At 36.6% G+C, this 27085-nt stretch overlaps 1 protein-coding gene across 1 annotated transcript in view; it reads left to right on the forward strand.

The window, feature by feature from the left end:
- The window catches only part of EMSY (EMSY transcriptional repressor, BRCA2 interacting), a 79510-nt gene that overhangs the window by 18305 nt on the left and 34120 nt on the right, over positions 1–27085 (forward strand). The window contains exons 9-11 of the mRNA XM_040257694.1: positions 8706–8982; positions 13338–13592; positions 24839–24988. Of these exons, the coding sequence (XP_040113628.1) occupies positions 8706–8982; positions 13338–13592; positions 24839–24988 (682 nt within the window). The remainder of the gene's footprint in view (positions 1–8705; positions 8983–13337; positions 13593–24838; positions 24989–27085) is intronic.

Consider the following 27085-nt stretch of genomic DNA (forward strand, 5'->3'; position numbering starts at 1 on the left):
TAGAGGATTCTTTCAGCCTCTATTTGGATAACTTTACCTTTAGGAACTCAGTATTTATGTTGCCAGAGTAATGAAGTTGTCAGACAGAGTTAGGTGTTTCATAGAAGAAAGGAAGGATATGATTAAGTGGATAATTGTTATCATCTTATTTTTTTAATTCTTTAAAGCTATCATTAATTCATTTCTAAACTCTTCTCTCAGTATGTTCAAGTCATCAGTGTTTGGTCAATTTTATTATTAGAACCTTCTACTTCCGACACTAATCTGGAAACTGATGGTACCCTAGGTTTGTTACACACTGCTGTGTCTAAGATCTCCCTTCACTGTCATTCTGATCTTCCCCTTTCTTGGTTTATTTACAAATTTCCTGAAGGATATCCTCCAGTAGCTTCTTGGTATATGGGTGGGGTGGAAAGTAGAGTTGTTAAGACCTTGTGTGTATGTGTGTGTGCACGCGCACAAGCGCACGCATGTGCGTATACTCAAGTTGTGTCCGACTCTTTGCAACCCTGTGGACTGTAGCCCTCCAGGCCCCTCTGTCCATGTGATTGTGCAGGCAAACATACTGGAGTGGGTTGCCATTGGAACCCACTGGAGTGGGTTTTTCCTCCAGAGGATCTTCCTGACCCAGGGATCGACCCATGTCTCCCACATCTCCTGCATTGCAGGTGGATTCTTTACCACTGCGCCACCTGGGAAGTCTCTGAGACACCCTACATGGTAGACTGAAAATTTCTTTATTCTACCCTCCTACTGTCTTGATGTCAATTTAGCAAGGTAGGTATTCTAGGTGGGAGGTCATTTTCCTTGAGAATCTTAAAGATGCTACTTCACTGGCTGTTGGCTTACAGTATTGCTTTTGAGAAGTCCAGTAATGCCATTATAATTCCAGACCCTCATTTTCTCTTGGAAAGCTCTTAGTAACTGTCAGAGTTCTGAAACTTCAAGGTAATTTTCTGTGGTTGTAGGTCTTTATTTTATCCATTGAGTTGCAGACTCAAGTGGCCCCTGGTATTCTAGTCACTCCTATCCTTCAATTCTGGAAAATTTCTTGAATTATTTCTTTGATTCTTCTCTTTTTTTGGATCACCTCTTATTCTGGATATTGAATGCCTAGATTGATCCTGTAATTTCAATCTTTCTCATCCCCAATTTCCATTTGTTTGCTTTTTCTACTGTAGTAAAGTAGTTAAAAGCCTGGATTTTAGAAGTAGACTTCCTGAATTTTGAATCCCATTTTTTGCTACTTACTAGCTATGTGACTTTGGGAAAACTAAACTCTAGATGTAAGTTTTTCTGTTGTAAAATAGTGAGAATAATATATGTATTTTATAGGGCTTTAGGGTGTAAGTAAATGAGATAATAAATGTAAATGAGTAGGATACAGCCTGGCACATAGTAAATGCTCTGTAAGTATTATTTTCTTAATTTTTTAACTTTATCCTTCATTACTTGTCTGGAATTTTTTTTTTTTTTTGGTTTTTTGTTTAAAATTTCTAGTAACTTTCTTGCTCTCTGAAAGTTTCTTTTTTTTTTTTTAATAGTATCTTGCTCTTTCATGGTCACTGTGTTCTTTTCTAATGGTACGATAATTAAAAAAATTTTTTTTCTTTCATATTTTCTCTCTTGTAAATTTCTTTTACTTATTTGTTTTGATCTCTGTCTTTAAGTTTCCTTAAATGTTGGCCACATCTATATATGGAAATGGGCAGTAAAAAGCTGATGAAAGCTTTGTGAGTTGGGTGGGACGTAACCGGCTGGTGACTTTCATTGTGGGTTGACTTAGCTGGGCTGTTCTGTTGATAAACACTCAGTACCACTTTACCTCCACCAGTTGTCATTCTCATTAAGACTTTTTCATGGACTGGACAGATTCTTTAGAGAAGAATCTTCTAGTCTTCACCTATAGTAGTAAGCCTATCTGCTAATATTTTGGAAACGAAGGGAGGGAGAGGGCTGGATAGTCTAATCATTCAGTACATAGACTTCACTAAACCCCTCTGTTTTCACCATAGCACTTACTCTCCTCAGCCTTGTATCATCAAATTCCCTTGGATTCAATCTCTCCCTCAAGAGAATAATTTTTTAGTCTTCCTTTAGGATAAGGGAGGATAGCTGGGGATCTTAATGCTGCTTGAACAGGTTTTCAACTGATTTCCATTTTTTAAATCCCTCTGTTATCCCCACTTCAGAAGCATCTGGTACTCTCAAGTTCCTGAGTCTTTCTGGGATTCTCTGAAAGCTGTCTTATTTTTTGTTTCTCTGCTTGCTGGTCTTAGATGTTCAGTTTTTTGAGTATGCTTGATTGGTTATTACTTCTCTGTTTTCCACTTTTCAAAAACTTGGTAGCTGTTGTCTCCTTTCTATTTTAACCTTTTGGGTTTATGTGCTTCTTCTGAAAAATCCCTTCGTACTGTTTTAGAGGGATTTGGGGGAATGAGTAGAGGTGAATTCTTGTTTTCAATAGTTTGTCTTTCCTACTTTTAAATCTTCAGATACATGATAACTTTCATTTAAAGAAGCTCCTTGAGTTTCTTGGAAAGATGTCATTATATAATATGCAAAACTTTTTATTTTCTTGATAAACTAGAAATGATAATGAGTTGATCTGTGGAATATAATTCTGTCTTCAGTCTTAGGCTGAGGCATCATAGTTTAGTATTAAAAATCAGGTAAGGATTTTTTGTAGTCAAAGAGGCCTGGGTTAGAACCCTAGCTCTTCCAGTATGACCTGAGATAAATTAGCCTTTCTAAATCTGTTTATCCATCTGTGAGATGAGGATAATACCTATTTTGTAAGGTTATTGTGAGGATTAAATGAGACTGGGTATTTTCTTTTATTTTTAATATTTATTTTTATTTATTTGGCTGCATAGAGTCTTAGTTGTGGCACGTGGGAACTAGTTCCCTAACCAGGGATCGAACCCAGCCCCCTGTATCAGGAACACAGAGTCTTAGCCACTGGACCACCAGGGAATTCCAAGACTGGGTATTTTAAAGTACACAAAATGTATGTACTCAAAAAATGTTAGGTCCCTTCCCTTGCTGGTGTTTTAATGGAAAGCATTGTTACCTAACATTAACTTTCTAATCTTTTTTGGTAGACTTATATAAAAATATTTTACTGGAAGAGATGAACCTATAAGTCAAGTCAGTGAACTTAAAAAAAAAATTATTTATACTATTGGGAATGAACTGTTCCAAATAATGAATTTATTTCACTAAGCCTCCCCCTTAATATATAGAAATTGACTATTTTTGCTGACTTCTTAAATGTTACACTGAACATAATTTTTGTATTTGATGGCTCCAGGGTAATCTTTCTGAATATCAATTTTTATACATTTTAATTATTGTTTTCTGGCCTAGCTGTATATTAGGTGTCTTTAGTCTGCTATACTCCAAGAATATTTAAATCTACTTTTGTAAATTTTTACTACCTTCTTTGCTGGATCCATTTTATCAGTAATTCTCTTCTCGTCTCCCTCTTCCCTTCTGCTTTTTTGATATTTGAGAAATAATGTAGCAAAGTTATAGCTAAAAGAGCACCCACCTCTAGTCTATATCTTTTTATTTCCTTATTCTGTCTTATTATACTTCTATTCATTATACTTATAACTAGTTGACATTATGTTCCTTATTTGTTTATTTTCTGTTTCTCCCATACAATATAAGTTACTGAAGGTAGAGACTTGGTCTTATTCATTACTATTTCCTAGTGTTTAGAACAGTGCCTGACATGCAGTAGGTGTTAACTAATATTTGTTGAATGAATAAGTATATATGGTTTTAGTAGTCGCTGTCAATCTGTCTTGAGCCTCAGTTTTCTTTAAAAACAAAGATAATAATAGTGCTTACTACTTAATTAATTGAGATGATTCATGGAAAGTACTTAACATAGTACATATGATGAATACTCAGTAAATGTCACCTGACATTTAACTTTCCAGTCTTCTTAGTAAACCTATATAAAAATTCTTATAATAGATGGGGGCTCACCTTTAAGTAAAATTGGTGAACTTTTTAATTTTAATTTTTCCTTTTCTTCTGAATTGTCAATTGAAAATGGATAGTTGGGGTTGTCAGACTTGTAATGCTCATAGAGGACATATTTATCTCCAAAGTCATGCATGAGTTATCCCATAATATTCCAGACTTAGAACCATAGATTTGTCCTACTGTGTTGAATAAACATGCAAAACAAATTAAATTGGCTTTACTAGTGGCTCAGTGGTAAAGAATCCACCTGCCAGTGCAGGAGACATGGGTTCAATTCTGGCTCCCAGAAGATCCTTCATGCCATTTAGCAACTAAGCCCGTTTACTGCAACTACTGAACCTGTGCTCTAGAGCCTGGGAGGCATAACTACTGAGTCCACGTGCCACACCTGCTGAAGCCTGCCTGCCCTGGAGCCTGTGTTCCATGAGAGAAGCCATTGCAATGCGAAGCCCATGCACTGCAACTAGAGTAGCCCCTGCTTGCCATACCTTGAGAAAGCCTGCCCAGCAATGAAGACCCAGCACAGCCAAAAAAAACCAAAATTAAGACTTATTCATTCCACAAATATTTACTAAGTATCTAGTATCTGTTTTGTTTTAGGTGCAAAACTATACTCTTTTACTTCATGTGTATTCAGTGCCATTAATTTTGTTATTTCTTGGAGAAGCTGAATGTGGGTAGGACTAATAGATACACTGGATTTTTGGTATGTTTTTTGTTGTCCTTTTGCTGGATAATTGGATTTTTTTGAAATCTCTGTAAAGCTGTTACCATTATTCTGTTCACCTTGGATTTCTCACAAATTCTATGGAAGTCAACTTAGGAATTACTTTACATTATGTATAATTATTTATGAATCTGTGGACTTGATTCAAATTCAAATAGGTCATGTATTTTCAGGGTAGACAAATTTCCACCTGTGTTAATGTGGGGCCTTCATTTTAAGTATAACATTGGTACAGCACTTATATAAACAAAGCAACAGAATATAGCTTTATGCTTTCACATGCTTGATTGATATTTTTCATTTTATCCTTAGGGTGCAAGTCCCAGCACTCTTAAGGAGTTTTTGTGAGTGCTAGAAGGTCAGTAATTTGAATTATGGCCTGAATAAACACTGTTTGGTTCTCTTGGTTTCAGAATCCCTTTGTTTCCCTTACTGTAACACGTAACTGAAGTACAAGTAAATTTTCTTCAAGGTGGATCTCTAATTTTGGATAACCCATTTTCAAATCAGAAATTAGCTTACAGACTGAAATCTCAAAATATATTTTATCTTTTACACCTATAATCTAAAACATGCTTTCAAAGATTCTATATTTATTTTGCTGAAATGTTATTGTCTTAATATTAGAAGTCTGCATGTATACTCTAGTTCTAAAATTAAAAATATTTGACCCAAGTGTGAATGCTTCCCTTTCCCTACCCATGACAGATATTGCCTGTTAAGTGTGGCATACTTTCCTGCCAAGCCTTGGCGAATCCTCATCTGTGCCACAGAGTCCCTCTAAAAACGGTGCTCTAGGAAGGTACTGCTATTAGTTCAGAATTGACAAATATGAAACCTACCATTGCTGTTACTACTATTAATTGGCTTGGCTTGTTGGTAGTAACTGTGAGTTCTTTGGATTCTCAGTGGTATCAGAATTTGGGAAAAAGATATATAAAATTTTTTAATGAAACAAAAGTAGAGTACATTAAAATAAATTTCCACATTAATTTGATATATTAAAAAATCAATTTCCAGGTTGATTTGATCTATAACAGCTTTACTGATATCCTTCTAACATTTATTAAGTAGTAGTAATAAGATACTACTAAGTACCATTTGTAAACTGCCAAATATTGACCACCTGCTATGTGCCTAGCACTATGTTAGATGCTTCACATCATTATCTCACTTAATCCTTATAATGGTTTGTAAGGTAAGTATTATTATCCCTATTTTATAGATGAAAATTGGAACATAGAGATTTTCACATATCCGGGGCCCTACCATTTGTTAGTAGCAGAGATTCTCTACTCAGAGTTCTCAGGTTCATTTGACTCTTAACTTCGGGTCTTTTTACCATATTGGTCTACTTCTCAGTTTATATGATGGCTAATGGTTGTGTTTGTAATAGTGCTATGTAGATGTTTGCTGATTGAGTCTATATAGAAGTATGCTGGTCAACTCTATAGAGGTTTTTGCTGGTCAAGACTTGTATGTCTCTCTTGACTCCTCAAATAATCAACAAACTTCTTAAAGTAATGGACACTACTTAGAATTCTCTAACACTGGAATATATAATAATAATGATATGACGTCAAAGCTTCTTTGAGATGTCAGTACTGAGTACAGACATCAGTAAATTTGACTGACTGATTTAATTTCAGACATTCTTTAGGACTGATATAAAAATTTTTAAAAAGGATTTCTCCCTTAAATTCTTTGGGTTTTTCAAAACAATTTTCTGTCCTAGGTAGGTAAAAAGTAATTCTGGTTAAAGAGGAAAAATTCACTCAGTATCATTTGGGGTATCACTAAACTACCATTATACTTGCCCAGAATAAAGCTGATACTACAGATTTATAAGTGATTTTGTGTTCTCAACTGTAAAATGGGGATAATAATAGTAATCTCTGTGGTAAGATTGTTATGAGATTTCAATAAACCAGTGTGTATTACCTCTAGGAGCTAATCTTGATTCTCTTCTTTTCCTCAACTTTGCCATTTCCATACATCAGCAAGTCCTGTTGACTCTGTGTCTTAAAATAATCTGAATCTGATCACTTCTCTTTGACTAACACCCTAGTCCGAGCAGCCTCTACCATTTCTTTCCTAGTCTACTGCAGTGACTTCTTTACTAGTCTCACCTCTTCCACTCTTACCTCTCATCACCTAGCAACTAGAATGATATTTTAAACTATAAACCAGGTTTTGTTGTTTCTTTACTTAAAATCTTCCCGTGGCTTCCCATTATACTTAGTATAAAATTTAGATTCTTTGCTCTGGTTTGCAAATTTGATCTGGCCTCTGCTTACTTTTGTAACCCTTCCTTGCCCTGTATGCTGTTGCTGCCCTGGCTCTCTTTTCTGTTTTTAAATACATCAGACTAATTCCTACCTCTGATCTTTTGCGCCGTCCTCTTCCCTCTTTCTGAAATGCTTTCTCCTCTGTCACCTACATTTTTCAGGTCTTAGTGGTTAACCTTGAAGTCTCTATCCTGCCTCTTTTTACCTCCATTTTCTGTGTCTATGAGCAAATCCAGTTGGTTTTACCTTTAAATATATTCAGAATTTGTTCATTTTTCGTCAGTTCTACTACAGACATTTTGGTCACCATCTTCTCTGCTTGGTTTTCAGGAGGTTCCTAATTTGTCTCCCTGTTTCTCCTGTCTCTGCTTGGCTGTACTTTTCACCTAGCAAATTAAGTAATGCTTTTTAAAAAGTACTTTATTTTTTAGAACAGATTTGGATTTATAGGAAAATTGAAAAAACAGTACAGAGAGTTCTCATATACTCTGCATGCAGTTTCCCCTGTTCTTAACATTTTGTGTTAATATGGTACATTTGCTCCAATTAATAAACCTGTATTGATGCATTAATATTAATAAAGTTCATGGTTTATTCAGATTTCTTTAGTTTTTACCTATTGTCTTTTTCTGTTCCAGGATACCACATTACATTTTCTTGTCATGCCTTCTTAGACTCCTCTTGGTTGTGAAAGTTTTTCATACTTTCCTTGTGTTTGAGGACCTTGACAGTTTTGAGCACTAGTCAGATATTTTGTAGTATGCCACACTTCTTCAATTTATTTCATGTTTTTCTTATGATTAGATTATGGTTATGGGTTTTTAGAAGGAAGACCACAGAGATAAAATGCCATTTTCATCATATCATATCAAGGGTATACATATCAACATGATCTTACATCATCTAGTGCCCTGTTACTTTACTAAGTCTGTCTGCTACTACTCTCTGTCTTATAAATTCCAATCCAGTTTATTAGGTCCTTGAGGTTTCTTGAACATACCACGCTTGTTTGTCCCTCAGGAGCTTAGTATTTGCTGTTCCCTGTTCCATTGGATGCTCTTCCTCTAGGTAGCAGTGTGATTCAACCCCTACTTCTAGTTTCTGCTTATTTATCACCTTGTCAGAGAGATCTTCATTGAACATTTTATAAAAAACCGTATACCACCCCCTTTTTCTTTTGTTTTCTACCCTGCTTTATTGTGTCTTCCACTTATCTCAACATGACATTTATTTACTTTTCTATTTGTTTACTGTTTTTCTCCCCTTACTGGACTGTAGTTTAATGGAAATTAGAAATTTTTCTGTTTTGTTCATTCCACTAGCCTCAGCCTCTAGAACCATGCCGGGCACATAGTAGATGCTCAACAAATATTTATAAACGAATGACTATCCAAATTATTTTCTAGAAAAATTATGCCAGTTGGTACACCCTGAACATACTGAAATGCTGTATCTCTACAGCATTGAATGTTGTCTTTTAAAATGTTTGGTTAGTAAAAGGTATTTCTTTTAAATACATTTTGATGATCACTAGTAAAGGAAAGCTTTCATATATTTTTAGTGGTAAATTTCTTTTTCTTGAATTGCTTCATTGTGTTTCATAAGCTATTTTGAAATTGTATATAACTGTGAGTCTAGATACATTAGTAGTATGATAGGTACATGAAAATAACTTATTTTACCTTCCTTAGGTTATTATAGTGACCACATCACCAAGTTCAACCTTCGTGCCCAACATTCTCTCCAAATCCCATAACTATGCAGCAGTCACTAAGCTTGTACCAACATCAGTCATTGCTTCCACAACTCAGAAGCCACCAGTGGTTATAACTGCTTCACAGTCCTCTCTGGTCAGTAGTAGCAGCAGTGGCAGCAGCAGTTCTACACCATCACCTATTCCTAATACAGTTGCAGTAACAGCTGTGGTTTCTTCCACACCCTCTGTGGTCATGTCAACAGTAGCACAAGGTAAGTGGTAATTCATCATGAAATTCTGTCCCTGTAGTGTATGGAATTTTTTTTCATAATATTTTAATTTTATTGCCATATAATTGATATACAGTGTGTTAGTTTCAGGTGTACAGCAAAGTGATTCAGTTATACATAGATTCATTCTTTTTTAGTTTCTTTTCTCTTATAGATTATCACAGAATATTGAATAGAGTTCCCTGTGCTATATAGTAGGTCCTTGTTGATTATCTATTTTATATATAGTAGTGTTCATCCCAAGCTTCTGATTTAATCCACCCCCCCCAACAACACACACACATTTCCCCTTTGTGAAATTGTTATTTGAGAAAAGAAGGGTATTTCTCTTGTTGTTGTTCAGTTGCCCAGTTGTGTCCGACTGTTTGCGACCCCATGGACTGCAGCATGTCAGGGTTCCCTGTCCTTCATCATCTCCCAGAATTTGCCCAAACTCATGTCCGTTGAGTCGGTGATGCTATCCAGCCATCTTGTCCTCTGTCGTCCCCTTCTCTTCCCATCTTCAATCTTTCCCAGCATCAGGGTCTTTTCCAGTGAGTTGGCTCTTTGCATCACGTGGCACAAGTATTGGAGCTTCAGCTTCAGCATCAGTCTTTCCACTGAATATTCAGGGTTGATTTCCTTTAGGATTGACTGGTTTGACTGGTATTTCTCTTCGTTATTATTGAAATAGCTTTAGGCAAATGAATATTCCATGCTTCCATTTTTCATTCATAATTTTCTCCAGGTATCTTCTGAATCTCTTGGGAACCTATGACTTTGACTTCCCTATTTTCTCGTTTGTTTCTTAGCATTCTGTATATCTTTGAGCCCTAAGTCGTCATAGGAGAGCTAGACAAGACATCTCAGAGATTTCTCCTAAATTCAGTGGAATTCAGTAGAGCATGAGAGATATAAAAATAAACTATTCAAATGTAGATACTCCAAGGAAACTGTATGATTATTTTGAGTTTTTGTTTGAGATATTTAATTTAGATATAAGTGCTAAGAAATTAAGGGATTTTCTTAGAAAAAGGTAAATGTTAGAGAAGTAGTAATATATAAACTGCAGTTGTGATTCTAAGTGCAGGGCTTCTTCAGTAGCTTCTGTGTAGGTACCTGGGGCACTATGGCAGTCAGTGTCTGCTGCTTTGGGGGACTAAAGACAAACTGTTTTAGAGCTGATGTATCTGTTTCTGGTCATTCTTCTAGGGGCAGCTGGTGGTGGAGGGGGAAGAGTCTTAGTAACAATAAGACCTGGTGGAGGACTCCATGTTAATAATTGTAGTTGTTGTTCAGTCGCTAAGTCGTATCTGACTCTTTGTGACCCCATGGACTGCAGCACACCAGGCTTCCCTGTCCTTCACTATCTCCTGGAGTTTGCTCAAGCTCATGTCCATTGAGTCAGTGATGCTGTCCAGCCATCTTATCCTCTGTTACCCACTTCTGTTGCCCTCAGTCTTTCCCAACATCAGGGTCTTTTCCAATGGACAAGGATTGGAGCTTCAACTTCAGCATCAGTCCTTCCAATGAATATTCAGGGTTGATTTCCTTTAGGATTGACTGGTTTGATCTCCTTGCAGTCCAAGGGACTCTCAGCAGTCTTCTCCAGCACCACAGTTAGAAAGCATCAATTCTTTAGCACTCAGCCTTCTTTATGGTCCAGCTCTCACATCCATACGTGACTACTAAAAACAATCATAGCTTTGACTATGTGGACTTTTGTCAGCAAAGTGATGTTTCTGCTTTTTAATACGCTGTCTAGGCTTGTCATAGCTTTTCTTCCAAGGAGCAAGCATCTTTTAATTTCATGGCTGCAGTCACTGTCTGCAGTGATTTTGGAGCACAGAAAAATAATCTGTCACTGTTTCCAGTGTTTTCCCATCTATTTGCCATGAAGTGATGGGATCAAATGCTATAATCTTGGTTTTCTGAGTGTTGAGTTTTAAGCCAGCGTTTTCACTTTCCTCTTTCACCTTCATTAAGAGGCTCTTTAGTTCCTCTTTGCTTTCTGCCATTTAAGTGGTATCATCTGACTGGCTCTAAAAGTAGAGTGCAGGGGAATTGTGTATGGTTGGCTCATGTGTATGGAGAGGAACTGCATGTTTCGAATATAAGAAGTCCTAAATTATACCAATTAGAATGTTTATACTGAATTGGTCATCTATGAAATAAGATAACTGAAATATTCTTTTTTATTATGGAAAATTCCAAGCACATAAGTAGATAGAATAGTAAAATAAATACCCATGTGCCCATTACCCAGCTTTAGCGATGAGCAACACATGGTCAGTCTTGTTTCATCTATACCTGCTATTTTCCTCTACATATCTCTGACCCAGAATATTTTGAAGCAAATCCTAAATATCATAATTTTCAGTTATAAATACTTCAGTATGTATCACAACATGATTCTTCCCTTTTATCCCCTCTAGTTTTCATACAGTATTTATCAGACTATAAGTCATAAATAACCTTTTTTATCTTATCTCTTAAATTCATCTGACTCTTGTTCTTCATTAACCGAAGAATGGACTATTATTTATTACTCAGGCTGATTACTATTATTTTTCTACTTTTTATTGTTTCTCAGATAAATCCTCTTGCCATTGTCTTTTCTCTTTGGTGAGAGAAATTTCTTTTGTCTCATGCTTCTAATAATGTTTTATAGACTTGATGAATTACCTTACCCAATATTGTGACAGTCTTCTGCTTTTATTTTCCTCCTTGATTGCACTTCAACCTAAGTAACATGGTACTTCCTATTTTATTGTATACACTGGTACTCCTGTTCTCTTTACTATATTTATTTTTTTAGTCTGGCCCTGAATGCAGTTCCCATTTTCCATTTCTGTTTCATGAAATCCTCTTCTTATGAAATCCCTCAACCCTGTCAATTCAAATGTGGTCCTATATAAAAGGATATAGAGAACATAGATTAGTTAGGAGGTTACTCATGTGCACAGTTTACCTCAGTTAATACAAGAGTCCATTAATGCAATATAAAGGTTAAAGTTTTCAGGTAGTTTAAAAATACTGTTTTTTGCTTGAATAACACTTTATTTTCATTAAGTTTTAAAACGTTGGCACTTGAAAGGGGCTCCAGAGATAATCTAGTTTAGTAAAACTAAGCAATATAACAGACACATGTCACCAAAATCCTAGCAGTCAGGGAGGGATGGAGGTGAGCAAGGTGGAAGAATAATGTGTAAATAAGATGAGTAAGCCCTCGAGCTGATTCTAACTGCATCTTTGTTTTGTCTTCTCAAAATTATTCCTCAATTTGTCTGTGGTTTTACCTGATCTGTTAAACAACCCTTAGAGAATTATAGTGCAGGGTAAACTCAACATACAGGAAAACTGAGTCAGAGTGTCTTAAGATTTCTTCTTTATTTTTATTATTCTCCAGAAACATTTTACATACAAATGTGATATTTAAATTTTTTTTCTGTAATGCAATATAAATGTCATAATAGGGCTGTAGGGGAGGAAGGTGTGAAATAGCCTCTTTGAAAATCAGATTTTTATAATTAGGCTATTAATTTATCAGTTTCTCTTCATTACAGATAATAGTCCTGTTGTGGTCTTGATGAATTGTAGGATTATTGATGAAAAATCTGGGAGAAGGAATAATTTTTCTCAAATGCATAGCATCTGTAGTGAAAATTGTTGGTATTTTCTTCCTGTGCATGCTTGCTAATACTAGCATTGCACTGAAAAATTTCTTAAAACCTCTTATCACGAGAATTTTTTGCTATGGATATGTTAAATAGTATGCCCACTTGTACCTTTCCACATGATTATTTAATGACCCAGTTCTCAAGAAACAACTGATGTTTACTTTATTGGAAATGAGATACAGAAAAGCTGCTTTGCCATGCTAAATAATAAAAGGTGAATGTTTCAGTATGAATTATTTTGTCTAATGCCATTTTAAATTGACTCATTAAAACCTGAAAAGCAATATTTAAAAAACTGTATTCAAAACTTAGTTTGCAAAAAACAAAACCAAACTTAGTTTGCTTTTGTTCTTTTATTCACATTGAGAATCTATATTTTCTAAGAGAAAAACCTATTGAGAGATGTGTGAGAATATGCTGGCTGATATTTTTGTTTTGACTCTTCACCAAGGGAAAATGAATTAGTTTTTTGAGTGTTGAAGCAATGATGCCTCTCTTGCAAAGTTTGAGGACTAGATATCAGATATGTAAAATACTACATACATTATATTTGACACTAGGTGTTGAATAATCATTGTTTTTGTCGATTTACCTAGTTTTAAACTATTACCTACTATAATAACCAGAAGTAGCTTTAATTATGCTTTTTTAAATGTTCTTTTCCTTACTTTTCTATAGGTGTATCTACGTCAGCAATCAAAATGGCATCAACCAGACTTCCTTCTCCCAAAAGCTTAGTGGGTGCCCCAACTCAGATTCTTGCACAGTTTCCTAAACAGCATCAGCAGTCTCCTAAGCAGCAGTTACATCAAGTGCAGCAACAGACACAGCAACAGGTGGCCCAGCCTTCTCCAGTATCACATCAGCAACAGCCTCAGCAGTCTCCTTTGCCACCTGGTATCAAGCCTACCATTCAAATCAAACAGGAGTCAGGTAAATAGAAAAATGTTTACAGGAGATGGTAATTCTTCCCCAGTCACCAGTTCTCTGAAGATTGTAATAATATATATGGATTTACTTCCACATATAGGCTCCTTAAGCACAAGACTTTTAATTCCAAAGTATATTCTGAGGCCCTCATGTTGGGGATATTTATGTAGAGAAAACTGATGCTTGGGAATAGAGAAGAATGAAAAAGCAGTTTGCACAGCAGGAAGAGGTTTTCTTCAGTGAACTTTCAGGAGAGATAAAGGAAGCAGAGGAAACAAATTCCCAGATTTTAGGACTATACTCTGGAGCCCACTGGGGTTATGAGAAGTGAGCAGTGGAAAAATTAGTCTGGGGAGTCTTGTGTTAGAGGTCATATTGTGAATTTGGCATGAGTTGCTAGGTGCTAGGCAGAGGTTCTAAGATTAAAAGACACTGTGTACAGTGAAGAATGTGGCGTAATAGTTTATTGAAATAATCTCTAGCACAGTGGGAACTCGGGTAGGAGACAATAATGTAAGTTACTGAATCAAAGGTATTGAATAGAAAGGCAGATAGGATAGAGTCTAAGATTTAAGGAGATTAAAAGCCTTATAACACACTTAATATCTTTAAGAAAAAAAAAATGGATTTTTTTTTTCCTCCATAAAATCTATATTTTATTTCAGGGTAGAATAGGACTTTGGGAGATCCTGATATTTTCAATTTTTTGTTTACTTTTTTGATAGGAACATTTTATTATTTTTTAAGATGTAATTGATATAGCATTGTATTAGCTTTATATGTAGCATAATGATTTGATGATATATGTATATATTACAAAATGATTACTACAATAAGCATCATCACTACACATAGTTGCAGTGTTTTTTCTTGTGATGAGAACTTTTAAGATTTACTCTCAGGGACTTGGAATATACAATGCAGTACTGTTAACTGTAGTCATCATGCTGTACATTACACCAGCACTTATGTGTCTTTTAACTGTAAGTTTGTACCTTTTGACTGGAACTTTGTACCATTTGGCCACTGCCTCACAGCTAGTTTGAGGTATGGATAGTACAGTATATCAGTAGTCATAGGGAAATTGATCTCTTGTTTTCTTTTTGCCTGCAGTCTCTGTTAGGCTTTAGTTTCAATGGTATATGTGCTTTCAAGAAAGAATTGTAAAGTTTTCCTTTTCAAAATGCTCTGGAATTTTTTTAAAAAAAGAGCTTTATTGAGAGAGAATTCACGTACCATTCAACCCATTTAGAGTACTATTTAATGGTAGGTAGTATATCCTTACCCACTCCAGTGTTCTTGCCTGGAGAATCCCAGGGACGGGGGAGCCTGGTGGGCTGCCATCTGTGGGGTCACACAGAGTCGGACACGACTGAAGCGACTTAGCAGCAGTATATCCTTGGTGGCTCAGATGGTAAAGAATCTGCCTACAGTGTAGGAGACCTGGGTTCAGTTGCTGGGTCAGAAAGATCCCTTGGAGAATGGAATGGCTACCCACTCCAGTATTGCCTGGAGAATTCCATGGACAGAGGAGTCTGGTGGGCTACAGCCATGGGGTCACAAAGAGTCGGACATGACTGAGCAGCTTTCACTCACTCTGTATATTCACAGATATGTGCAACCATCACCACAGTTGATTTTTAGAAAATTTTCATCACTTTCAAAAGAAGTCCCACCATGACAAGCTCTTAGCCTTAAGCAACCACTAATCTCCTTTCTGTCTCTAGATTTCTGTATTCTGGGTTTTTATGTGAATGCAGTCATTTAATGTGTGATCTTTTGTGACTGGCTTCTTTTACTTCACAATAATTTCAAGGTTCATTTATGAAACAGCATGTATTAATATTTCATTCCTTCTTATGGCCAAATAATATTTTCACATTCTGTTTATCCACTTGTCCATTGATAACACTTGTTTGTCTCTGATTTTTGGATTCTAGCAACTGTAGTTTGTGTGAAGTGATGTTTCATTGTGGTTTTGATTTGTGTTTCTCTGGTGACTAATAGTGTTGAGTGTCTTTTCATGTGGTTATTGGCCCTTTTTATATCTACCTTGGAGAAATGTCTATTTATATCCTTTGCCATTTTTAAATTGAGTTATTTGTCTTTTTATTATTGAATTGAAAGGTTATTTTTTCCTATACATATTTTAGATCTGAAGCCTTTATCAGATACGTGAACTGCCAACATTTCCTCCCATTCTGTGGGTCGTTTTTTCTTTTCTTTTTTTTTGTACTTTTGGTATCTTATATAAGAATCTTTTGCCAGATCCTAGGTTATGAAGATTATCCTTATGTTTTTCCTAAGAGATTGATAATTTTACCTCTTAAATTTAGATCTTTGATCTGTTTTGATTAATTTTGTAATGGTGTGAAGTAAGGATCCCACTTCATTCTTTGCATATTGAGCTTTGATTATCCCAATACCATTTTTTAAAAAGACTGTTCCCCCTTCATTCAGTGGTCTCAGTACCCTTGTGGAAAATCGACTGAAAACATGTATGACTTTATTTCGGGATTCTCAATTGTATTCCATTATATGTCTGTCTCTGTGCTGATTTGATTACCATTGGTTTATATTAAGTTTTGAAATCAGGAAGTGTGAATATTCCTGTTCTGTTGTTTTTTAAAAGATGTTTTGGCTATTCTCAGTCCCTTGCGATTCTGTATGAATTTTGAAATCAGCTTGTCAGTTTCTACAAAGGAGAAAGCTGAAAATCTCATGGATTTGCTTTGAATCTATAGATCAGCCAAGGAGTATTACCATCTTTATAATATTAAATCTTCTGATCCATGAACATGGGATGTTTCTGTGTTTATTTAGATCTTTAATTTCTTTCAACACTGTTGAAATGAATGGTTTTCAGTGTATTAACTTTACACTTTTGTTAATTTATTTTTAAGTATTTTATTTTTCTAGTTATTTGGATTAGTATAGAAATGCAACTAAATCTATTGATTTTACATCTGCAACTTAGCTAAACTCACTTTTAGTCCTAATAGTTTTTAATGAATTCCTTAGGATTTTCTATATGAAATATCAAATCATCTGCAAATAGAGATAGTTTCTTCTGTTATAATCAGGATGCCTTGTATTTCTTTTTTCTTGCCTGATTTCCCTAATTAGAATGGTAAAATTTTGAATATAACTGGCAAGAGTGAATATCATTGTTTTGTTTCTAGTTCCTTCTAGTCATAGAACTTCTTTCAGTGTCTGTTGTAAAGTGGTCAGTTAGCAACAAATTCGCTTCATTTTTAATTTATTTGGTAAAGACTATTTCATCTGCAATATTTGAAAAACAGCTTTGCTGAATATCAGATTCTTGGTTGACAGATTTTCTTTGACACTTTGAACCCCTATTTCTACTGCCTCCTGGCCTCCATTGTTTCCATGAAAAGTCAGTTTCGAACCCCTATGCAGTTCCCTTGTAAATGAAAAATTGTTGTTCTGTTGATGCTTTCTAGATTTCCTCCATGTCTTTGACTTTCAGCATTTTAAGTATGGTATGTCTGTTTGTGGATCTCTTCGTAGTTATCTTCTTTAGTGTTTGTCCAGCTTCCTGATGTGTAAGTTACTGCTTTTCAATAAACTTGGGACATTTTCAGCCATTATTTCTTTGAATGTCCCCTTTTTCCTCTGTTCCTTCCTTTTTGTAGTTACATATGTGTTGTGTACTTACTGGTGTTTCACATTTATGTTCATTTTTTTCATTCTTTTTTCTTTCTGTTCTTCAGCTTGCATAATCTGTAACTGATCTATCTTTAAATTTGTTAATTCATTTTTCTGCTAGTTTAAATCTACTCTTAAGCCCTTCTAGTGAATTTTTTATTTCAATTACTCTACTTTTCAGCTCTACATTTTCCATTTGATTCTTTTTTATAATTTCTATTGCTTAATTAATATTCTTTATTTGATGAAACTTTGTTATCATACCTTCTTTTACTTCTGTAATCATGCTTTCTTCTAGTTCTGTGAACATATGTGTAACGGCTGTTTTGAAGCCTTTTTGTTGTTGTTAAATCTGACACGTGGTTGCTCTCACAGTTTCTGTTGACTGCTTTTTTTCCCCTGTGTAGGTCATATTTTCCTGTTTTTTTTTGCATGCCTCCTGATGTTTTTGTTGAAAACTGGACATTTTAGACATTTACATTGACATTTTAGATTGTATATATAGATAATGGACATGGTATGTTGTAACTGGGTACAGGTCTTCCTCTACCCTCATTCATGATTTGTTACTGTTATTCGCATGGTTATTTGTTGTTTAGTGACTGGATCAATTATTTTGTTGAAGTTAAGCCCCCACTATTGTTCCTTACGGAGGTACAGCTCCAGGTATGCCCAGGCATTCTGAGGTGACAGTGGTATTGGTGTGGCTCTTTCTTCTTTTTTCCTGACCACATCTAGTTTTTAAACTTTACTAACTGATTTCTCTATTGTATCCAACAATGCTCTGGAGCATAAGTTGCTCTACAAACTGTTGTAAATTGTGGCTTTTTTGAAGGAATAATTTCAAAGGTCTATTTTTTATATTTATTCTTACCACAGGAGGGTTCCTCTCAGTTTCCTTACTATTCGGCTCTCTTCTACAAACTATCTGGCCTATAGTCTATCTTAATCAAATCCATGATTCTACTTATAGGATTGCCTTTCATTACATTCCACTGTTTTGAGATACCCTTAGGCTTGAACTTCTCCACTGTTTTTCAGTTGCTAAGTGGAGTCCGACTCTGCAACCCCATGGACTGCACCATGCCAAGCTTCCCTGTTCTTCACTATATTCTGCAGTTTGTTGAAACTCATGTCCATTGAGTCAATGATATCATCAAACCATCTCATCCTCTGTTACCCTGTTGCAGGAATGGGAAACCCCTTCCAGGGCCCAAGAGTGGGCTCTTGTTTAACATTTGGAAATGAATTGTCCAAGGAGACATATGAGCTGACAAAGCAAGAGATTTTATTGGGAAAGAGATTGCTTGGTGGAGGGCAACAGGCTAAGGGAACCCAGGAGAAGTGCTTTGCCACGTGGCTTGCAGTCTCTGGTTTTATGGTGGTGGGGTTAGCTTCCTGGTTGTCTTTGGCCAATCGTTCTGACTCAGAATCCTTCCTGGTGGTGCAAGGATTGCTCAGCCAAGATGGATGTCAGCAAGAAGGATACTGGGAGGTAGTTGGACATATGGTGTCTCCTTTTGACCTTTCCCAAAGTCTTCTGATTAGTGGTGGCTTATTAGTTCCGTGTTCCTTGCGAGGACCTCCTGTCATAAAATAACTCAAACAGATGATTACTATGGTGCCTGGCCAGGGTGGGTGATTTCAGTCAATGTGCTTCTCCTAACAGCCCTCTTTTCCTCCTTCCCTCAATTTTTGCCAGCATCAAGGTCTTTTCCAATGAGTTGACTCTTCACATCATGTGACCAAAGGATTGGTACTTCAGCTTTAGTATCAGTCCTTCCAGTGAATATTCAAGGTTGATTTCCTTTAGGATTGACTGATTTGATCTCCTTGCAATCCAAGGGACTCCCAAGAGTCTTCTCCAGCACGACAGTTCAAAAGCATCAATTCTGTGGCACCCAGCCTTCTTTATGGTCCAACTCTCACATTCATAAATGACTACTGGAAAAACTATAGCTTTGACTGGATGGACCTTTGTTGGTAAAGTAATGGCTCTTCTTTTTAATACACTATCTAGGTTTATCAAAGCTTTTCTTCCAAGGAGCAAGCGTCTTTTAATTTTATGACTATAGTCTCTGTCCGCAATGATTTTGGAGCCCAAGAAAATAAAGTCTGTCACTGTTTCCATTGTTTCCCTATCTCTTTGCCACGAAGTGATGGGACTGGATGCCATGATCTTAGTTTTCTGAATGTTGAGTTTTAAGCCAACTTTTTCACTCTGCTTTTCTACTTTCATCAAGAGGGTCTTTAGTTCTTCTTCACTTTCTGCCATAAGGGAGGTGTCATCTGCATATCTGAGGTTATTGATATTTCTCCTGGCAATCTTGGTTACAACTTGAGCTTCATCCAGCCCCACATTTAGCATGATATACTCTGCATGTAAGTTAAATAAGCAGGGTAACAGTATTCAGCCTTGATGTACTCCTTTCCCTGTTTGGAGCCAGTCTGTTTTCCATGTCCAGTTCTAACTGTTGCTTCTTGACTCGCATACAGGTTTCTCAGGAGGCAGGTCAGGTGGTCTGGTATTCCCATCTCTTGAAGAATTTTCCAGTCTGTTGTGATTGACACAGTCATAGGCTTTAGAATAGTCAATGAAACAGAAGTAGGTGTTTTTCTGGAATTCCCTTGCTTTTTCTGTGATCCAGTGGATATTGGCAGTTTGATCTCTGGTTCCTCTGCCTTTTCTAAATCCAGTTTGTACATCTGGGAGTTCTTGGTTCATGTACTATTGACGCCTAGCTTGGAAGATTTTGAGCATTACCTTCCTAGCATGTGAAATGAGTGCAGTTGTGTGGCAGTTTGAACATTCTTTGGCATTGCCCTTCTTTGGAATTGGAATAAAAACTGACCTTTTCCAGTCCTGTGGCCACTGCTGAGTTTTCCAAATTTGCTGACATGTTGAGTGAAGCACTTTCACAGCATCAGCTTTTAGGATTTGAAATGGCTCAGCTGGAATTCCATCACCTCTACTAGCTTTTTTGTATGGTACTTCCGAAGGCCTATTTGACTTCACACTCCAGATGTCTGACTCTAGGTGAGTGATCACATCATCCTGGTTATCTGAGTCATTAAGACACTGTTTTGTATAGTTCTTCTGTGTATTCTTTGCATCTCTTCTTAATATCTTCTGCTTCTGTTAAGTCCATACCATTTCTGTCCTTTATTGTACCCATCTTTGCATGAAATGTTCCCTTGGTATCTAATTTTCTTGAAGAGATCTCTAGTCTTTTTCATCACATCCTCTACTGTTTTTGAGAGCACCCTTAGGTTTGAACTTCTCCATGCTCTGTTACAAATGAGTTCAGTTTCTCTGGGAAGAGGCTAGGGAGATATCTGTTTTAAGACCTGTTTTTATCTTCAGGCAGCTCTGGAACTGTAGGGGTAGGGTCATGGCAGGCTTTTCTCTGAATGTTACCCCTGCTCTATGAGCTGACAGCACTCAGTGAAGTAAAGTGTGGGAGAGTGGGCAAGCAGCCTGAGATCCTCTCGCCTTGCTTTCCCCGGTGATGGAGCCACTGTCTTACAAGCCAGAGCAGGAGTGGTCACGAGCCCAATATTCTCAGAGGCTTTTTGCCTAAGATAGAGCCATGGATTGGGGGCTGGGCAGAAGGGAGTAGCCACGTCTTGACTGCAGTGGCCTTTGACTTAGCAGCAGGTACCAGGGAGCAGGATGAGATAAACTGAAGTCCTTCTACTCCTCAGAAGAAAGCCCTCCAACTAGGAGCTGGAGAAGGAGGAAACCCTGTGCCCTTGACTGTGGCAGTCTGGAGAGGAGTCCTTGCTTCACCTGTAGGGAGGGATGAAGACGAACAGGTCTCAGTTTAAATATCAGAGATCTCCCCTGTCTTACCAAATTTATTCTTGAATAGATGTTTTTCATTTGGTCTTGGGACTGTTGCCAGAGCCTTTCATTGATCGGTTTTATTTATTTTTTTTTTAAATCATTTTCACCAGTTTCATTGTCAGCAGAGCTCCTCATGCTTTCTTGTCAGAAATCAATCTCTGAAATGGTTTTTGTCATTTTCTTATTTTAAATTGAGGTATAATTGACATATAACATATTATTAGTTTGAGGTATATAACATAATGATTGATATGTGCATGTATTATGAAATGACCCCAAGAAGTTTAATTAACATCCATTACCACACAAAGAGGAGAGTGAAAAAGTTGACTTAAAGCTCAACATTCAGAAAACTAAGATAATGGCATCTGGTCCCATCACTTTATGGCAAATAGATGGGGAAACAGTGGAAACAGTGTCAGACTTTATTTTTCTGGGCTCCAAAATCACTGCAGATGGTGATTGCAGCCATGAAATTAAAAGACGCTTACTCCTTGGAAGGAAAGTTATGACCAACATAGACAGCATATTAAAAAGCAGAGACATTACTTTGCCAACAAAGGTCCGTCTAGTCAAGGCTATGGTTTTTCCAGTGGTCATGTATGAATGTGAGAGTTGGACTGTGAAGAAAGCTGAGCGCCGAAGAATTGATGCTTTTGAACTGTGATTTTGGAGAAGACTCTTGAGAGTCCCTTGGATTGCAAGGAGATCCAACCAGTCCATCCTAAAGGAGATCAGTCCTGGGTGTTCATTGGAAGGACTGATGTTGAAGCTGAAACTCCAATACTTTGGCCACCTGATGCGAAGACCTGACTCATTTGAAAAGACCCTGATGCTGGGAAAGATTGAGGCCAGGAGGAGAAGGGGACAACAGAGGATGAGTTGATTGGATGGCATCACCGACTCGATGGACATGGGTTTAGGTGGACTCCAGGAGTTGGTGATGGACAGGGAGGCCTGGTGTGCTGCAGTTCATGGGGTTGCAGAGAGTCGGACATGACTGAGCGACTGAACTGAACCGAACCACACAGTTGGCTTCCCAGGTGGCTCAGTGGTAAAGAATCTGCCTGCCAGTAGAGGAGACACAGAAGATGCAGGTTCTATCCCTGGGTTGGGAAGATCCCCTGGAGGAGAAAATAGCAACTGACTCTAGTATTCTTGCCTGAAAAATCCCATGCAGAGAGGAGCCTGGTTGGCTACAGTCCATGTGGTCGCAAAATGTTGGACGTAACTGAGCAGTTGAGCACACCACACAGTTTGTTTTGTTTTGTTTTGGTGATGTTAGGGCCAAAGTCTTGGCTTTCTCTACCCTCTGAAGCCGAATTAAAAAAATACGAAGACAGAATTTGGAGGAATTAGAAAGGTGGCTTTAATCAGCCAGCAGAGGGCGGAGGAGCCTGATAGGCTGCAGTCCATGGGGTCGCTAAGAGTCGACATGACTGAGTGATTCACTTTCACTTTTCACTTTCATGCATTGGAGAAGGAAGTGGCAACCCACTCCAATGTTCTTACCTGGAGAATCCCAGGGACAGGGGAGCCTGGTGGGCTGCCGTCTATTGGGTCGCAGAGTCAGACACAACTGAAGCAACTTAGCAGCAGCAGCAGAGGGCAACACAATAGCCTCGTGCCTCAACAACTGAGCCTCCACTTCTATGAGGAGCTTATATAAGATGAGGGCTTGCAGTCAGGAGTCAGTGATGAGGAACAAAGGTGTAAGGATCTTGTATTCTTCCTCTTGGATTGTTTCAAGAAACAATGATAGGGTCGCATTAGGTAACCCAGTAATTGAATCTGGCAGTTTGGTAGCCCTGTGGCCTTCTTTCTGTAGTGCAAAAAGAGAAAAACTATGAGGGGTAGTCTATGAAGCGAGTGCTATAAAGGTGAGAACCAGATTCAGGATGTAATTCACACAGAGTCAAAGGATAATAGGTGCAAAATGTAGCTCATGTCGAGTTAGGGGGCAGAAAAGCAATCTTAGTTACAGACTAGAGATGAGGATTGATGCTTTTGAATTGCAGTGCTGGAGAAGACTCTTGAGAGTCTCTTGGACAGCAAGGAGATCAAACCAATCAATCCTAAAGGAAATCAACCCTGAATATTCATTGGAAGGACTAATGCTAAAACTCCAATCCTTTGGCCACCTGATGTGAAGAGTAGACTCATTGGTAAAGACCTTGATGCTGGGAAAGATTGAGGGCAAGAGAAGAAGGGGCTGACAGAGGATGAGTTGGTTGTATGGCATCACTGACTCAATGGACATGAGTCTGAGCAAACTCCAGGAAATAGTGAAGTACAGGGAAGCCTGGCATGCTGCAGTCCATGAGGTCGCAAATAGTCGGACACGACTGAGTGACTGAACAATGACAGATTCGGAACGGTTAAAGTAAAAAATAGGAATGATCAGGCCTGCTGACTGTTCTCTTTATCTTCTTTGTTCTGAGGAAAAGGGAAAGAAAAAACTTAATTCCTCTTTTTTCCTGTTTACTGCAACAATGAGAGGAATGGTTTTAAAAACATAGGAGTTATCTTCTTTATGTATCTTAAACATTTTTCCCCTACAGCTTTATAGTTTATGATTTATTATAATCAGAATTTGTTTATACAGTAGTAATACTTTTTTTTCTATTGAATCCTTGCTATGTATTAGGCAACTCACAGTTTTCCCATAATTAATCTTCACAACAATCCTAGAAGGTATATATACTAATATTATCTTTATTTTATGAATGGAAAGCTGAGTCATAAAGATCATTAAGTAACTTGACTAATTATGCCTAGATGTTATTATTTTAACTTCTTTGTTGGGTATAAGTATTTTATAATTATTTAAGGCTATTAAATAAATATATGTTTGTTACCTCATATCTTAACCTAAATCACCATCCAAAAAAGTAATAAAAATTTTAGTTGTCTATTGAAATATATTCTATTCCATGAATTATTTCAGTGAAGTTTAGTGGGGAAAAAGTGTTACCAAAATTTTCCTTCCTTAGTTAACAGCTGTTAGGACTTAAATTTGTTGTTAGCATGAGAGATTTCTTTTGAATGGACATCTGAAATTTGGAAAGTCAGTGTAAAAGTAACATTTAAATAAATTTGAAAAATGTATAAAAAATATAACATCACAACCCTAATATTTTAATTTTATTTTTATATATTATTTTAAAATTCTTGTCCACATGTGTATTTTATGTAGATTCAATAACATCATATTCTGTATTTTTGACAAAGTGAGCTATTTAAATACTTTAAAATAAGTTTAAAAATAAAAGGTTCAAAAAGAAAATGTTCTTGCTTTTTGTAATCTTAAGAGGTTAGAAAAATCTTTGATAGAGTAGAGAATATATAAAAGTTACATTAACTTTTATTTTTGTCTTATCCTAATCCTTTCATCCCAAGTATTTGCATAGAACACAGATTGTCTGTGAAAGTTAAGATCAATGGCTAATTTGGTTCGAAAGCTCTCATATGATGTAATCATAGACAAAAATCATTTTTCATTAAGAACTTGTTAAATAGTTTTTGTAGTATTTTAATTATATTCCGGAATCAAAGAAATTTGGAAAGATAGTTTGAGGGATAAAAGTTAAAAGAATATAATTCATCAATATGAAAGAAAGCTTCTTTTTAGTCAAGACTCAGTAAATGTGTATAACTGCTGCCCTCTTGGGTTGATATAAAGCACGTTATTAAAAAATAATTTGTATTGAGATTTATCTTTCTTCTTTCAAAGGTGTTAAAATCATCACACAACAAGTTCAACCAAGTAAAATCTTACCTAAACCAGTGACAGCAACTCTGCCTACCAGTAGCAATTCCCCTATTATGGTGGTTAGCAGTAATGGTGCAATTATGACAACTAAACTGGTAACCACTCCTACTGGTAAGTTATCTTGAGCATCAGTCCATTCATTCATCATACTCACTGAGTAATTTCTCTGACCCAGTAATTTGCTTGACATTGGGAATATAGAAATTCAGGAGATAATTCTTCAAAGAGGCCTCTCTTGACTCTTCCCTCCTCCCAACTTGAATTAGCTCTCTGCTGTTGTCATGGTCCTCTTCTTTTCCTTGTAACACATACTACAATTTCTAATTACTTAGGTACTTTTTTGTCAATTTGTTTGATGTTAATTACTTTATTAGCTCATGAGCTCCATGAGGATAAGGGACCGTGTCTGTGTTATTCACCATATGTATGTAGTGCTCATCTGTAAGTAGGTGTTCAGTCAGAATTTGTTGAGTGAATGAAAACACAGTCCCAGCCCAAGAGAATCTCACCCTGACGAGGCTGAGAATCTTTGTTACATTATTGTATGGTAAGTGTTAGTCTGACTAAGAGAAGCATTGGATGCCATTTTACCCAGTTATGAGAGCATCCAGACTATGGCCCAAGGAAGTGACAGTATAGAACATTTGAAATCGTACCATCCTTTGTGACTTTGACCAGTTTAATTCCTCTCAGTCTTTTCCGTTGTCTATTTCTATGTGATCGTAATACCTTTACTAAATCTGGTATGTTAAGTCCCCAGGAGAGTGCTTTACTAGCCATTACTTTAATAGCCATTACTATAAATTAATGTTAGAATTAGTATTATCCATTGCTGTTATTTTAAATTTCTGTAACTCTTACCAGACTCTTTGAAGAGGGCCAAATTTAGATGATGAGATGAGATTGTTGGATGGCATCACTGACTCAATGGACATGAGTTTGAGCAAACTCCAGGAGACAGTGAAGGACAGGGAAACCTGGTATACTGTGGTCCATGGGGTCGCAAAGAGTTGGACATGACTTAGCAACTGAACAACAACAGATTTAGATGAAAGAATCTGAAGAGTGTAAAATGATTCCTTTCTCAAGTTTATAAGCTATCACCTGTTGGCCATTATGTAAAAGTGTGTATAAATATTACCCTTAATCTCCCTTAAGCTTTAATGTCTCCGTTTTCAGAGACAAAGCAGAGGCATCACATGGCCACACAGTCTATAAAAGACAGGACTGGAATTTGAATCCAGGTCTGTTTGACTCCCAAAACTTTTTAAAAAAAGGTTGTGATAAAATATAGATAACATAAAATTTATCATTTTCACCATTTTTAAGTGTACAGTTCTTTGGCATTAAGTACATTAATGTTGTTTTGCAGCCATTACAACCATCTAGCTCCAAAACATTTTTGTCTTCCCAAACTGAAACTGCCCATTAGACAATAACTCTCCATTCCCACCTTCTTCCAGTCCCTGAAAACTGCCATTCTACAATACTTAATCTTCTTGCAAAGCCTATGCTTTAAAAACAGTTTTTCTTTTATTGACTTTATCATTCTTCACCCAAAACTTTTCTCCATTTTGTACGAAGATGTGATTCCTCATGTTAGGGAAAGGTAGTGAAAAATAATGTATGCTTATGTATCTATATTAGAATAAATGTTTCTGAAAATTTTAAAACAAAAGCTAAAGTTGAAATATTTTCCAGTTGTAATTAATTCAAGCTATTTATCTTCATAGCATATTTATTTTGTACTATATTTATTTCTCTGATTTAGATGTATGTTTGTAATCAGTTTAATTCTACTTAATGTTCTTCTGCTTCTTCCCTTTTTTGGGTAGTGATTGTATTTTAAAATGGTAAATACTAACTGGATAAAACCAATTTTAGGGGTGTTTTGAAAATGATTATTACAGTGACTTCTGAACCTAATTACGAAAAAAATGTTCTCAGTTGAAGAAGGTGTTACCTGAATTATCTTCTTTCTCTCCAAAACTAACTGTTCTTAGGAACAGTTTTAGAATCTTAGGAATAGTATTTCTGAGTTACGAGATGTGTGAGACGCTACAATAGGCTAATCTGGTTAATTTTTAGTTCCTGTTCGGGGGAAGGAAAAAGTCCTAAAAATAGTGGGGAAGAGTGTAAAATCTTTTTGAGAGATATGAAGAAAAATATTCTAACAGGTCAGTTAAAGTTGAGGAAATATGTAAATAG

The sequence above is a fragment of the Oryx dammah genome, unplaced genomic scaffold (genome assembly GCF_014754425.2).
Source record: "Oryx dammah isolate SB20612 unplaced genomic scaffold, SCBI_Odam_1.1 HiC_scaffold_17, whole genome shotgun sequence".
NCBI lineage: Eukaryota > Metazoa > Chordata > Mammalia > Artiodactyla > Bovidae > Oryx > Oryx dammah.